The 16,475-nt window shown below is 33.1% G+C and overlaps 1 protein-coding gene across 4 annotated transcripts in view; it reads left to right on the top strand.

Moving 5' to 3' along the window:
• The window catches only part of UTRN (utrophin), a 473,290-nt gene that overhangs the window by 196,590 nt on the left and 260,225 nt on the right, over positions 1-16,475 (top strand). For all 4 annotated transcript variants that reach the window (XM_063097714.1, XM_063097711.1, XM_063097712.1 and 1 more), the window contains 6 exons: positions 1,287-1,478; positions 2,491-2,663; positions 8,956-9,106; positions 10,330-10,505; positions 14,437-14,572; positions 16,005-16,154. In XM_063097714.1, coding sequence (XP_062953784.1) covers positions 1,287-1,478; positions 2,491-2,663; positions 8,956-9,106; positions 10,330-10,505; positions 14,437-14,572; positions 16,005-16,154 — 978 coding nt within the window. The remainder of the gene's footprint in view (positions 1-1,286; positions 1,479-2,490; positions 2,664-8,955; positions 9,107-10,329; positions 10,506-14,436; positions 14,573-16,004; positions 16,155-16,475) is intronic.

Consider the following 16,475-nt stretch of genomic DNA (forward strand, 5'->3'; position numbering starts at 1 on the left):
TCCTGGGTGGACCCATTATTTCAGCATTCTTTTATATTTGCTTAAAAAAATAGAATTTGCTTTCTTAGACTTAAGGGTGAGCATCTAGAAATGCTTTTTGTCTAAAATTTGAATGTGTGGTATTAGGATAATAAAATTAATATTAGAGACAAGTATAACTAATCCTGTTGATAAAGTCACGAAATCTGTAGGCTTGCTTCTAACCTGGCTGTCCAGGACTGCCCATCAATTGGCAAAAACAGTAGTTTATTGAATTCTGGTAGGCAATAAGTGCAGACCTCTAGGTTCAACACTGTGTTATTATTGACTCAGTGGTGTTAAGCTTGAGTCTTGGTTTTATTTAAGAATTGTAATCATTTTCAAGATCCCTAACTGAATGAACATGTATTTGTGATCATTTTCACTATCATCTTTGAATTTACAGATGAATATCATTTTTACAATTTCAATATAGGAGATGTAGAAGTGTCAAGGATGCTTCGTGATTAGCTGCACTTTGGCCCTTTGCAAGGGATACACAGCATTTATTAAATAGTAGTTATCTAGGAATAAAGAACTTGAACTCCTGAAGGACTAGTGCTCCATCCCAGAGAGCACTTTGGTTAGAAAGCTTTGAGTAGAGAATCCAGAAAATCCATATTAGGGTAAATGAGTAGCCCATAGAGTCTTGAATCTGTTTGAATTTAGCACTTTAGGACCTATTGGATTAAGTAGGACATTGATACTCTGTAATATTGTTCTCAAAGATTAAGATTATATACTGAATGACCTAGATATCATTGTAATCAAAACTCCCGTTGCATTTTTTATGTTATGTTATGAAAACATGTTTAACTTACTTATGTTTTCAGCAGCTCGGCCCAGAAGTGTTTAATCTAATTGTGATATTTTAAAATGGGTGAAATAATAATGGTATTAAAACTTTTTATTTCATACAGAACTTTATGATTGGCAGCACATTCTCATTTCCTCAACAACTTAGGAAAGTAGTTGTTATGTATCTATTTGCTAAATGAGTTGAGATGACATGTCTTAAACAAAAGCCTTTCAAATATTAATTTATTTATACCATTTAACATCAGGCTGCAGAAGAAAATTAGAATAGTGATTGTTAAGGGTTTCTGTAGCAATGCAGGCTTACAGTATAAAAACATTAAGTTTTTAAATTTTGGTTCATAGTATTGAATTCCTCTACATAATAGTCTTGTATTTTTTATCAACTTGGTGGTACACATGTGGAGGTATTTTAAGATATATACATTATTATTTTTTAAATGTTTTTATAGGCAATCCCTATTCAACAGAAGAAAACAGGTCAACTTGCTTCTGGAATTAGATCCTCACCTCTCCCCACAGATTATCTGGTTGAAATTAACAAAATTTTACATTCCATGGATGATGTTGAATTATCACTTAATATTCCAGAGCTAAACACCACTGTCTATAAAGACTTCTCTTTTCAGGAAGACTCTTTGAAGGTAAATTTCCAGGCACCACATTTTTTTTGTGTGTGTGTGTGTGTGTGACCCGTAAGGGGATCACAACCCTTGGCTTGGTGTCGTCTGCACCGCGCTCAGCCAGTGAGCGCACCAGCCATCCCTATATAGGATCCAAACCCGCAGCGGTAGCGCCGCTGTGCTCCCAGCGCCAGGCACCACATTTGAATAGCTGCAGTTAATGTAAAAATAAAGAATTTGTTACTGTGCCTGCTTATATGGTCTGTATCTTGTAAAATTGGTGCCAAGGAATTAATAATGTGTGTAAACAATAAACATTTCCTGTATTCACCAATGAAATGTAATAAAAATTTTTTAATTGTTTATAAATGGGTAAGGATTTTTAAGTGTGCACAGTTATTAATTGTTTGCAACTTCAGATACTTTTTTTTGATTAAAAACACAAACACAGACCATATTCTTGTCTCATGAACTTGATTGATGTAAAATGTCAGCATTTATCAGGCCATCTATAATTATTTAAGATTGGCCTGTTTTTGAGGTATGGAATGGCATCTCGATTATTAGTTAAACTATTAAATACTTTTTCATATAATTTGATTGCATCTATATATAAAGTCACAATAAATTCACTGCTATTTTTGATAGATTTGATATGTTTGATAGCTCATTTCTGTCATTTAAACTAACATTATTAGGTATATGAAAATATAAATAATTCCAGCTTCAAACACTTCATTACCTTTAGAGAAAGTTATTGACGATTGTCATATGTCCTGTACAGGTGCCACTTTAAATATCTGTGAGGATTTTTTTCCCCTGCCATTAGTATATTATGTAGCATTCCTCACACTTTGGCCGATACAGGGTATTATTTAAAAACAAAAAGGTTTCCAGTTTTCACGAGCAACAAATAGTATGGCTAATTATTATTTTAAATGAGTGTTATACAATACCAATTTTTGATTGTCTGTGATATCATTCTTTTAGTTACTTTGCTGGATTTTGTTAATGTATGGCAATGTATTTTTAGAATATCAAAGACCAACTGGACAAACTTGGAGAGCAGATTGCAGTCATTCATGAAAAGCAACCAGATGTTATCCTTGAAGCCTCTGGACCCGAAGCCATTCAGATCAGGGATACACTTACTCAGTTGAATGCAGAATGGGACAGAGTTAATAGAATGTACAATGATCGTAAAGGGTACGTGTAAATAAAATTAATATTTAATTTTAAGAAAATACCTATAAATCCATGGACCATGAAATAGTCATGTGCACATTATAATTGATGAGAATATGTTTCACATCCTTGTAATATGCCCTGTTTCATAAATTGTGATGAGTGTATTTCCTTAGAGAAAGAGGAATCTAATCACATATAGATGACCATTTACAGCATCTTAATAATATATTAATTTTTAGCATCTAAATAGTGTCCATTTTTTCTAGAAAAATTGAAAAGGATTCTCATTAATATTCATTTTCTTCATATTCTTGATGATTAATGGGAGTCAAGAACAGGGACAGCTACCTATAATTGGAATCCGTATATGACTCTAAACCCTCTTTTATAATTCTCTGTTTAATGGAATGGTTTGAATCCTTCTTCTTACTACATTTTGACCAGGACTATTAATAGGTAGAAATAAAAACTGATAGCTGTGAATGTAATGAAAAGGCAAATAAGATACGAAATAGTTCGATATAAAGTACTATATAGGAGGAAAGTTAACACAGACTAATACACTGGAAAACTTTAGAGACACACACACAAACTAGGTATCATGTTCTTCATGGTTTTTTTTTTTTTCCTTCTAATTTTTAGCCTAATTTTATGAGATAAACCAGTCCTTGAAAGATAGCTTTTAATGGCTTTTGGTATATCCCTTTGTATGGATTTTAAAAATCGTCTCTTTGTACATTTAGAGAATATCCTTTCACATATGTTTTTATTCATACTTATATTTCATTAGACTTCATTATTAGATTAAGATGAGTTTTTGAAAAAATAATATTTTAAGGCCCTGGATTACATCATGAAATTGGGTACTATAACCCTGCCAACAGTATTTATAAAAGTTGTTAAAGTGTCCTTCTTCTTGAATCCTTGCTCACATTGACATGTTTTTTTGTTTTTTGTTTTAGATCTTTGATAATTTTATAGTGATAAATTGCATCTCAATTTTATTTTTATTTCTTTGATTATCAGTGAGATTTGAATATTCTTACATATTCAAATGGCCCAGTATTGCCTGTTTTCCTATCTTGGTATTACTACATATTTATTAACTTACAAAAGCTTTTTTCTACATTAAGAATATTAACCATTTATATTTCTTTTTTGTTTGCTTAATTATTCTCTGCTTTTCATGTGCCTTTAATTTTGTTAATGTATTTTTTTGATATATAGAAAATTTAATTTTATCTAATTATATCTTATAGTCTAATCCTTTGTGATTTTATTCACTGTTTATATGTATATGTTACCTTTGCACTGTGAGATTAGTTATTTATGCATAATTTGTTTTATTTATTTATTTTTTATTATTCAAAATATTTTAACATTTATTTGTACATATTTGTGGGGACAGGGTGTTGTTTCAGTACCTGCCTATACTGCACAATAGTTCACTTAGTGTAGATAGCATAGAATTGGAACCATTAGTCCACCACTTCTTTTCTTCCCCTCAACCCTTTGCTAACCATTATCCTACTCTCTACTTCCATGAGAACCACTTTCTTTTTTAAGATTCCATATATGATACCATGCAGTGTTTGTCCTTCTGTGCCTAACTTCACTAATGTCTGTGTATATTTTAAAAACAATTTTTAGTTATTTGATTTAAACTTTACCTTTAAAAACCTAATCTATCTGAATTTTATTTTGATATGTATTAAATGTTAAGGCTTCAGCTTACTGGTTCTGTTTACCAAGTTCAGTAGCAAGAGTAGAGCTTATGCATCTCTGCTTTTCAAACACACCTCGGTTAATTTTTTTGTGCAGCCTGAGTTGAGAAACACGGATCAGCTCTATTTAACCTCATTTTTCTTAAATGAGCAACCAATTATTTTGGTTCATTTTCTTGAATATATTTATCCCTTACTTATTGTTGGTGATACTTCATCATAATTTTAAATTCCTTTCTATTTCATATTTACTTAATTTTGCTAATTCTGCCTTATTGCACCATTAATTTTAATCTAATACCATAATTTCATGTTTAAAGCATTATACATTTTTTTATCCAGTACAGTATATTTTCCCCAATTATTCTAACTTAAAAATTTAGATTCTTTTTCTGTATTTGTTCTTCAGGTAAAATTTTATAATCTTTCAATCAATTTGTGGAATAATGGTCAATTTGAAATGTAGTCTTTCTTTCATTATATGGGTCCTTTTCTGTATCCTCAGTAAAGTTTTGGAGGTTTGCTAAACATTTCTCACCAGGACTATTACCAGAGCCATGTGCTTTTCTCATTAGTTGGTATTGTATGGTTGGTGTGTGGTACTTTTCTTCTGCCCCCTCTGTGTATGTGTACGTGTGTGTGTGTGTAGGTATAAAATTGACTTTCTTGGCATGTTTCATTATATTGACATATTTATATATAATGATGATTTTTCTTTTTTTTTCAGTTATCCTGTTTGCATGTATGCATCTCGTTAATGTGGTAGAACTTGATGTTGCCTAGTAATGTTGATTGCAGACATCCACACCATTTTCTTGATTATAAAAATGTTACATTAAAAAATAGTTTATTCTGTGGCAGTTTTCAAAATTTTAAGCACAGAACTGTCTTCTCTTATGTTAGAAAATGCACTTCTATCATATCTTTTATTTTATTATTTTGTTTTCTTTGTTTACTGGGTTACATTAGCTAGAGGGTTGTCTGTCTTATTTTATTTGTCCAGCTCTTGGATGCATTAGTTGATTGTGTTCTTATTCTTATTAATTTTGCTTTGTTTTTCTCTACTTTGGTTAGCTGTCCTAGAATATTTATTATTCTCCGTTCCTATTTATTCACCTTTCACAAGCAGTGAATAAGGACTCCTTTCTCTTCTTCTGTTTTTCTAATTAAATACCAAGGCAATGGCACATGCCCTTTGCTGGGTTCCAGTTCTTAGTCATAACCGCACCAGGGTGACCACCAGGGCCATTTGTCTGTACCAGATCTCCAAGATGTTTTGTCTGTAATGTTTTTCAAGCTGGTTGTTGCTCTATAGTAAAAGTAAGATAAATACTATGAAAATAAAACAGATCCTCTTTTTTTGATAACTCCCTTATGCCTACTCTGCAGTGGTTGGTGGCATTAGTGTTTATATTTTTCCAAATAAGTAACTTTAGAACCATCTTAAGGGAACAGTGGAGCTCTGTTTTATCTGATGTATTTCATCCCTTTCATTAGGCTGGGTATTTCTTCCTTATTATCCTGGATCCTTGGATCCTCATGTATCTATTCTCTTAAGAATATCTTCTCAGATTCTGTTTATGTTCTTTGGTGGCTTTTACTGCTGTGTGGACAAAGTCCAGACTTATCTTGCATTTAGAAGTTTCTTAATGTTCTCCAATTGGTCTAATTTCTAATACTTTGTACATATTGTTCAAAAAAGGTTTTCTTGATTCACTTCAGACAACTTGATTTAAGTTTTCTTTGCTTTCTTTACCTTAATTGTGTCTGTTTTTTGCTCAGCATTCCATCTTCTACCAGGAATAGTTTTTCTTCTTAAATCCATTGGTCATTCTTTTTGCATCATTTCCAAAGTTTTTGGAGTTCCATTTCATCATAGAAAGACTTTGCCCACTCACTCACCAGTCCATCCATTTATTCATGAACCATGTGTTTGGTGAATATTTGTTGAGTGCAAATTCAGGGCACAAAGCCACATATAAGTGGGTATAAAGGATTCTGAGACAGATAATACTACATAGATACAGTCTCTTTCTCAGGGTCCAAAGATATATAGTAGAAAAAACTAGACAGGCAATTTATTAGTGCATAGTGCTATGATGGCGACAATACCAAGAGCCATGTTGGGGACCCTGAGGGATCTGAGAAAGCTTCTTGGAGATTGTGAAGTTAGCAAGGGGAAAGAATAGAGAAAACATAACATTGCTTAAGGTTGTAGATAAGAGAGGGTGTGATGCTTTTGAGGAGCAAGAACTCGTAGCAGTAAGATGAAACCAGAAAGGTCTAAAGGGCCATATCAGAAGGACCTTGTGTGTCATGTTAAGCCACTTGTATTTTACTTTGAGAATGGTAGGGAATCATGGCAGTATCTTAGCAAGGGAATGGCAGCTTACTGACTGTAGAATGGGTTGGTGGAGGATGAGACTGAAGTCGAGGAGACCGGTTTGTGGCTGTCACATGATGATAGCTTGACTAGGGATGCAGCTGTGGAAGTGGAGACTAAGGGGAAAATTTGAGAATTAAATTGTTGAATTAATAGAAGGTGGTGATTGATGGGATGCTGGAGAAAGGAAGGGGGAGGACTATAAACTGACCCCCGAGTCTTTGGCTTGAGGACCTAGGTGGGTGGTGGCACTATTTCCAGCCCCGGGGAGCATAGGTAGTGAGGTGAGTTTGCGGGGAAGAGAGCACGGCCAGTTGGAATATTAGAAATAGCAAACATTTTTTCTAGTTTTAATCCAAACAAAGCATGGGAAAGATGAACAGAGTTCTCAGCAAGATTAGCCAGGCTTGGACGTTGAGTTACTTGACTTTCTGGAAGTCTGTAGTCCTTCATGATTCCCCGCTGCCTCCATATGATTAGAGAGCTGGAAGTGACCACTTTGCCAATTCTCCCCTGGCATCCTATCTTACAACTCTTTTCAATTTCATTCTTACCTATGCTGCTTAGATTTATTTGAAATTTGAGGTTCTGTTAATGATGATATTTATCTTTTTTAAGTTGAATGTTTACATTTTCTAAGTCGTTAGATCTTTCGGGTAGCCTTTCTAGCAATATTTTCTATTCATGATTGCAGCATCTGCAGTTAGAAATTGTGATTGTTATGCAATTATTGAACATTGTTGCAAATGATAATGAAGACCATATTAATATCTTTTCATAATGTTTTGTTTGACATGCTTTTCTTTTGTCACGCCCAATAGAATGTTGCTTCCCTGTGGGTAGTCAACAAATACTAACTGATTTTAAAAATAATTTTCGTGGAGGAAGACAATATAAACATTATTTATGGCTTAGTGATGTTAGGACTATTTATTATTATAAAATAATAGTGTTATATTTTTATTATATGAAATAAAAATTTAATTAACATTATTAAAATCTAGAGATCTCTTCTAAACCTCTCCCAGCTCCACTACTCTAAACAAAAAGAAGAAAAAATTTTTTAGGATCCTAATCCAACAAAGCTTTTCCTTTTTATACTTATTTTGTGTATTCCAAATATGACATGCACTGGAGTTTTAATTTATTTCATCTCTAGAAGAGTTTGGTTTAAAGAAATCTCAATAGCCCTTTGCCTCATTGCCTCACCTGGACATTGCATTCACTTCCATACTGTGCTGTGTTCAGGTAAATGAGACATTCAGGATTACTCACTACCCAGAGTATGTTATCCTGCTCAGGCTGACATAACAAGGTAACTCAGACTGGGTGGCTTAAACAACAGACATTTATTTTCTCACAGTTCTGGAAGCTGGAAGTCCAAGATCAAGGTGCCAGCAGGTTAGTTTCTGGTTAGGCCTCTCTTGCTGACTTGCAGAATGCCATCTTCTTGCTGTGTCTTGCCATGAGAGAGCTCACTGGTGTCGTTTTCTCTTCTTATAAATTCTTTCAGATTAGGGTTCTGCCGTTATGACTTCATTCAACCTTAATTACCTCCTTAAAAGACCTATCTCCAAATACAGCCAAATTTGGGGTTAGAGCTTCAACACAGGAATTTTGGTAGGACACAATTCATCCAAAACATAGAGATAATGGAGTACAAGGAAACTTTGAAGGGTTTTGGCCTTTGGGGCTTTGTTCTAGCCACGAACTAAGTGACTGGCAGTAAAACAACATATATATATATATATATATATATATATATATTCCCCAAGAGAATAGAGTCATTAATTTTATTTTATGTATCATGGTATTTAAGTGTAAGTGTATGAATTTGGGTGGGTCAACATATCTACAGCTAAACAATCTGGACTTTGCAAGCCAGAGAAGGCTAAATGTTTCCAGTTAAAAAGCTGCTTTAGTGTGTGCGTGAGAGTGTGCATTTATATGTGTGTGGGAGTGGGGTGGGGTGGGTGGCAGTGTGTGCAGATTGCTTTGCTCTTGGTATGATGTCTGTTTCTCTAAGAGGAATTATTAATTGTCACCCACTGTGAAAATTGGTCTTGTAGAGCAATGGGCTGTGAATTCATTCATTTGGGGGCTTTCAGTTTAAATGAAATTTGAATTTCTTTTTCAGAAAGATTGCTTCTATGCAGTCATGGAAAGTTTGGATGCCAATTTTATTTTATTTGTTTTCCTCTAGTTACTTTGACAGGGCCGTGGACGAATGGAGACAGTTTCATTGTGACCTTAATGACCTCACACAGTGGATCACAGAAGCGGAAGAGTTACTGGTTGATACCTGTGCTCCAGATGGCAGCCTGAACTTAGAGAAAGCCAGGATCCATCAGCAGGTGAATGCTTTCTGTTACAGGAGGGGGAGCTGTGAAAAAGGTTGCTTATATATTTAGCATGTGGCTGTTAACACAGATTTCAGAAGTGAGGACCAAATATGTTAATTTCTCAACAGTATATAAAAATCATAATTTTGTTCCAGTTCTAATTTCCATTTTCAAAAGTTTAAAAAAAGTTGGTCATGTACAATTTTCAATAAAGATTTTTAAGAAATTAAAATAAAAATACTTGTTAGTGGATAACGTTAAAAGCAATTTTATTTTAAAAATTTTGTATTCAGAATAACATTTGTAAAATTTTGTACCCAAGACTATATCAAGGACAGAAAGATATATGCATAACTCACCTCTCTTTTCTGTACTTAAACACTCAGGCATCTTGTTTTTCTTTGTATCACTGGTAATTATCATAAAAGTAAATTATTCTTGAACTATAGTAGGGCAGCTGCTCATGTAAGTCTAATTCAGTCTTGGGAAAATATAACATAATAGCTAAGTCAATTCTGCTGAAAACAATAGGTCTTTAAAAATAATGGTAGAAAGCAGACACAATTTCAATAATTTCAGTTTTACCATTGTTAAAAATATTTTCTCTTTTATTAAATATTAAAAATATATTTTATGTAGGAGATTCATGAGGAGTTAAAGAGAATGTTTTATTTTTATCATAAGTATGGTAATGCATTTTCCTTCTTTTTGGAGTTACAGAATAAGTGTTTAAATTTTACTTTAAAATATCTCTTTAATTTGTTACCTAAAAATTTGCAGACCAATGAAGCAATGTCTAAGTAAAAGGCACATTGAGGTTTACTTATATGTGGGTACATATGTGTGTGTGTGTATATTTTTTTTTTTTTTAAGAAATGCTTTCAAGCATTTGTTTGGAAGGAGATGAGCAATTTACTTCAATCAAACATGATTGATACTTATGCTTCAAAGTAAACATCTGTTATTTGTTTTATGTTATTAGGCTGTCCTATTTCACTGTATTTTGCCTGATGACATTCATGAGGGTAGGTTAGATTTTAAAATAGATTTAATTTAGTGTGTTCATTGAAATTTAATCAAATTGTTTTAAAATGCCTTTTCATGAACATAAAATATCCTTTCAGGAACTTGTTTCTCTAACCCTTAAATTAATGCCACAATACTTGGGTGGATTTATTGCATCAGAACAGTTTAATTTAGTAATGGAATTAATCTTGGGCTGTGCTTGGTTTCAGGAACTTGAAGAGAGCATCAGGAGCCACCAACCCAATTTTGCAGCACTAAACCAAATTGGGGAGGGGATTGTACAGAAACTCTCCCCCGCAGATGGAGGCTTCTTGAAAGACAAGCTGGCAGATTTAAACCAACGCTGGAGTGCGATCATTGCAGAAGTGAAGGATAGGCAGCCAAGGTGATTTAGCTGTGATCGTTTTCAGGCACAGGAGTAAACACCTTTTGGGCAAAATCTTTGAAGATGCAATCTGATGAGTTCAAAGTTCTTTTATCATCTGATATCACAATAGGAATTTCACTGATATTTAAGACCTTCTCTGTTCATGTTCCCCCTTACTGTATTTTTAGGCTGTCCATGAAGTCTCACTTTTCTACCTAGATATCATAAATATAAAAAACATCTTTATTCCTTTTATTTCTGACTATTCAGATGTGAGGATTATGGTGGGAACTTGAAGTAGTTGAAAAAGCACACTGGGCTTCTAGTCTGAAGGTCTGGGTTCAGGGTGAGATCTCCCCTCGCTGATTACCTGAGTCTACATTAGTCATCCCTATCACTAGGATGTTCTTAGTGTCAAACGGTGTGCTGTATCTGTACATGTCAGTGCTCTGTAGGTAATGAAATCCCTCACCTATGTAATATAATGAGCATAATCTTATTGTTTATTTTTGTCAGTTTATTATTATTGTTATTTTTATTTATTATGTCAGTTTATTTTATTTTAGTTTGTTCTATTTTATTTTTATTTTACAGTGCCCCAGATTTTATTAGGGTGTCTTCCAGTTGCAAACATGTTCGATTAATACTCAGTATTATACATAATTATATATTTAAAATTTTTTGTATTTTCTGAGACAATCAAGGTTTAATGAATGATTTCTACTTTGCTTAATATATTCCATCTCATTAATTATATATATATATATATATATAGGTTATTGATAGTTTTGGGTTAAAAGTCCAAGATATTTTATTCTGCTAATTTTAACTCTATAGTTGATGTGTTATTTCAGTGATAAGCTATACTTTTGTTAAAGAGCAGTTTAATATTTTATCAAGTTTGGTGTTATAATACGACATAAAATATTTAAGTATAATGTGGCCTGTGTTGGCTTTTTAGTAAAAAAAACTATTACTGTGTGTTTTGGTAAGAAACAAATAATAATTTGAGTGTTTTGGTTGAGATATTGACATGTGGGAGAGAGAGTGTTTGGTGCTTTGTACACATTGCCTGATTTAATCCTCACAATTGTCCTCTGAGGGGACTGTTAGGCCCTTTGTACAGCTTTGGAAACTGAGGAGCAGAGAGGAGAGGTTAAGTAACTTGTCCAAGGGCCAAGGTCTTATAGAAAGTAAGTGATGGTGCTATCTTACATTCTTGTATATTGTGCTGTAATGACTTGGGAACACTGCAGAGCTGTCTGGCCAAAGATTCCTCCTGTGTAAATGATATCTCTTTAGAAGACTGTCATGGTCATTAAGTAAGATAGTGTTAGTAAAATATATAGGCCCTGGCTATTCATAGTAAACACTTAAGATATCTATTTCTTATAAAGATAAGGTAAACTAGAACTTAGTCTCCAAGCATGTTATTGCTGAATTTTGTCAATGATTGATTAATTGATTTGAACAATATTATTGAGTCCTGTGTTTATTCGCACTGGGGGTATAAATACGAGTATGGCTAAGGAACTCAGAGACTAAGAAGTAGAAAACGTTTAAAGGAAAAAAATGATATTAGTGTGATTAAAGGAAACATTATGAAGAAGACACAGTGTTGTCACAGAGGCAGGTATGATGGGCTGTGGAATTTAGGGGTTGCAGAGGACGGATACTGAAGCTGAGTTTTGAAGCATTTACAGCAATTTTTCATAAATTCCTTACAGGGAGGGCCTTCTAGAGAAAAGAAGTAGAGCAAACAAAGGTGGAGGCAGGAATAGTATAGCCATCTGAGGGATCTGCAGAGATTAAATGGAGAGGAGGTCTCAGGGGGCCAGGGTCAGGACTGGAAGCTGAGGTCCCACAGGATCACATATGCTGTGCTAGTGAGTTTGCATGGAGAGTCTCACTAGCTTGAAATGATCTTTCTCCTAGGTCTTCTTAGGGAGTAACATATACCTGATGGCAGGTATTAACAGTAAATGCAGAGTTCCCCGACAGATTTTTAAATATCCACCCTGGGGAGTGTGGTAGTTAGTGTTCCTGAAACTAACAAGGTGACCTTATTATATATTTTATTCATTTTTTGGAAGTGAAAAAAAATAATGAATCTCTTCTCCAACATCTTGTATTTTGACTAAAGCAATATTCGTTTTCATAAATTCATGTTAAACTTCACTGAGGTTTGTAATCTATTTTCAGCTGGGGCCACCTTGGAACTTTAAGAGCTTATATGTGTACTGTTGTCAAAGCCATTGAGAAATACTGCACCTTCAATTTGTTTTTGTATTGCGTGGCTGTAGTTCAATATTTGCATAGTGCAGTAATATACGGTGTTATTCCTTAATGAGCAGTTGTTATCTTCTGTTTGAACATGAGTTTGTAAATTGTTTTTACTCTTAAGGATAACATTTAGAATGTAGATTATATTTAGCTAGTTTGCAGATGAAAATTTTGGGTGACTCAAATGTGTCTTGTTGAAATCACTTGATAATGTTAGTTTCCTTCATAGCTCTGTTTTCAAAGTACTAAATTAGTCATGATTATGAATCATTGGAAATTTAAATTCCAACCTTGTTTTGGGAACAAAGGGCCTATAATAGTATTTTGGATGTTTTCAAAGTTATTTAGGTTAAATACAGTACTTTTCAATGCAGAGGATAGATTACCTGTTTTAGTATTGATAGTCTTAATAATTACTACTATTGCTTTATTTTATTTTTTAATTTTGAAGCAGTGTTCTCTCCTGAAGGATACTTAAACATTGTGATTTTGTAGTGATTTTCATTTACTTTATTTATTTTTTTCTGGTGGCTGGCTGGTAGGGGGATCCAAACCAACTGAGCTAACCAGCCAGCCCCTTATTTTTTAAATATTACAATACTCTCCTTCAAATTATTGACTCTATTAAATATATAAGTATTGTTTAATATTTTATTATATACTTTTATTTTATTACATATACCACACCACTATGTTAGGCCTTTTGTGATTAAAAATAAAAAGTTATAGCTATAAGAAACATAAATTCTTATTAGGGATGACACAGTGTAATTCTTTAAAAAATTGCATTCAGCTTTTAAACCAGCAACTAATTACAGCAGCTATAAAAACAGTGATGCCACCAAGTTTTTAATAGCTTTCAAATGCTTTTTTAAAAATACATAATCGTATTTGTCGTATAAGTTCTAATCATATTCTCATCTTCTGACAGATGGTTTATATTCTTATAAATGTTATTGTTATAACATTTAAAAGATCTAATTACAGCAGTTCCTTTTTTTATATTCATCTGACTGTTTTCCTTACATCCTATAAAACTTTGTTTTTTTTAGACTTTTTTTTATAACTTGGTGCTATATTCAAATATAATACTTTTTTTAGTGAACTAACCAAATTTACATTTTTTCTTGTCTTTAATACTTGTACGATTTTTCAGATCTCAGTACCTTTCCTTGTTCTTGTTTGTTCTTTCCTATGAATAATGTAGAGTAATAGCTGCCATCTAATGTGAATAATATGTCATGTAATGATGCCTTTTTATCTCCATGGACTACTCCGAGAGAATTATGTGTTTTTTCTTACTGTTTTTAGATACAGACATTTTTCATGTTTAAAAAAAATTTCCATTATAATGCTCAAAGGTGTCTAACTTTAAAAAAGTCTTTTGTATTAAATTTCTATGTAACTTTTTATGATGAGAGAATGGAGTATTCTTTAGTTTTAATGTTTTTGAATTTGATTTAGGAAAAAATTCTTATTATTGCATAATCTCTAGTATTGCAGAATGTATACATTACTATTAACATTCATGTAAAAATACATATTAAAATAATTATTAGGAATTATTTCTTTTGGGTGTGTAGTCAGGATATCCAAAGCAACTATATAATGTTCAGCTTAATTAGATGTTTTTTTCTCAGCGTTTTTCAACAATATGTTCTTTTAGGCTAAAAGGAGAAAGTAAGCAGGTGATGGAATATAGAAAAAGGCTAGGTGAGATTATCTGTTGGTTAACAAAGGCTGAGAATGCTGTGCAGAAGAGATCAACCACTGAGCTGGAAGAAAACTTGCAAGAATTAACAGTAAGTGGTGTGTTTGTCTCTGTATTTGCCAATTCCTTTTTTTGTGTATCTTTTTCGTGTCCGGCACTCAGCCATTGAGTGCACCGGCCATCCCTATATAGGATCCGAACCCGCGGTGGGAGCGTCACTGCGCTCCAAGTGCCGCAAGCGCGGCACTCTCCCGAGTGCGCCACAGGCTCGGCCCTGCCAATTCCTTTTGATACAGGACACTTAAGAACACGATATTGCATGACTGAAGAAGAAAAGGGAAAGAAACTTTGTACTTTGTGGTAAATGTGGTGAACTTGAAAGAAAAAAATATTTATATATTTTAAAGAGCAGCTATATTAATTTTGGTCTTGCAGAGGTAAAGCTTCTCTCATGTAAAAATAAAAGAAACAAAAACAAAAGCATTGTGGTCTCAAGAATGAGACTGGTGGTTTACAGGATATTTTAAGCCAATTTTATGATTGTAGAATACAATAGAGCTGTGAAGTACAGTTTTTTGCTTTTAGACTTGGAAGATAATTACTGATTATTATGTATAAAACTGAGTTTTACAAGAAAACTGAGTGACTTGCAGAGTGACACACTGCAGCTTACTGTAGGCTTAGTGTCATGGTTGTATTAGTCAAATTTTCCTTGTTGATTTGCAGCCAACAAGAATTTTTTATAGGTATATATGTATACAGTATATAAAATTACATAGTTATAGATATGTAAATATAGTTAAATATCCACAAATTTTTATAAACACATTTATATTTTTGTGCTAAGAATTGAAATACTTGTTGCAGAACAATAAGCATAATGTATGCTCATATTTATTTTAAAAAAAGAAATAGTGCATGAGTGTGTGTACATAGCTGTCCATGCATAAAAGTACACATGATAGTGTACTAATTCAGTATGAGATTTTGTCTATAAAAGAGTATGATTGAGGCATTTCAGGAAAGAAACTTTTAATAATGATGAAAAAGATTATGTGGCAAACATTTATTACGTTTTCGTTCTAAAGTGTGACAATATGTAACAAGCTTGTTCCTGTTTTATCTAAAAATTCCAATAGTTTTCTTGGAATGTCCCTTTTCAGACAATTTGGGGAGAGTTACAAAGGGTTGGATAGTATATTAGGGTGGAGTAGCAAGGTGAAGAGAAGAATAGAATGTTAACACTGTAAATGTAATGTAATATGGCCCTGTTAAGAGAGCGCGCATGCAAGCTTGTGTTTGTGCGCCTGCGCACGCAAATGCACACTGGTATCTGTTCATTACCTTTCTATCAGTTATAACTTGTTAACGTGAGTTCTGGCTTCTTATAATTTAATTTTCCATTTAAGAAATTAAAAATCCACATTCATGAGAATAATTTCCCAAGAGATTTCTAATGCAGCTCTTGAACTTTTCCCTGTATGGACAACCTTCTAACTACACCTGTCTTCTGACCTCTTTAGGACTTAACCCAGGAGATAGAAGGACAAGCTGAAAAACTCAAATGGCTGAATAGAGCTGAATTGGAAATGCTTTCAGATAAAAGTCTGAGTTTACAGGAAAGAGATAAAATTTCAGAAAGTTTAAGAACTGTAAATACGACATGGAATAAGGTGTGCATACAGAATTATTGTAACACATTTCTTGTGTTTACTGATTTTGTTGTTAAAGACGTGGGATCATGTAATTGTTTTACTTTTAAATATATCCAAGTATGGACATGTTTTACTCATGCTTACTAATGTTTATAGTTATTTTTTTCATCTGTCATAAACATAAGCATATATTCTCAAAAAATATTTTTTATTTTACATGGAATTCTTTGGCTTAGAGGATTTATGCATTATATACTACATTAAATAATAAATACATCTTGGAATTAGGGAATAAAATGCCTGTAATTATATTCTGAAAATGAAGACCTTAAAATAGCT

Source organism: Cynocephalus volans, chromosome 5, assembly GCF_027409185.1.
Source record: "Cynocephalus volans isolate mCynVol1 chromosome 5, mCynVol1.pri, whole genome shotgun sequence".
In the NCBI taxonomy this organism is placed as follows: domain Eukaryota; kingdom Metazoa; phylum Chordata; class Mammalia; order Dermoptera; family Cynocephalidae; genus Cynocephalus; species Cynocephalus volans.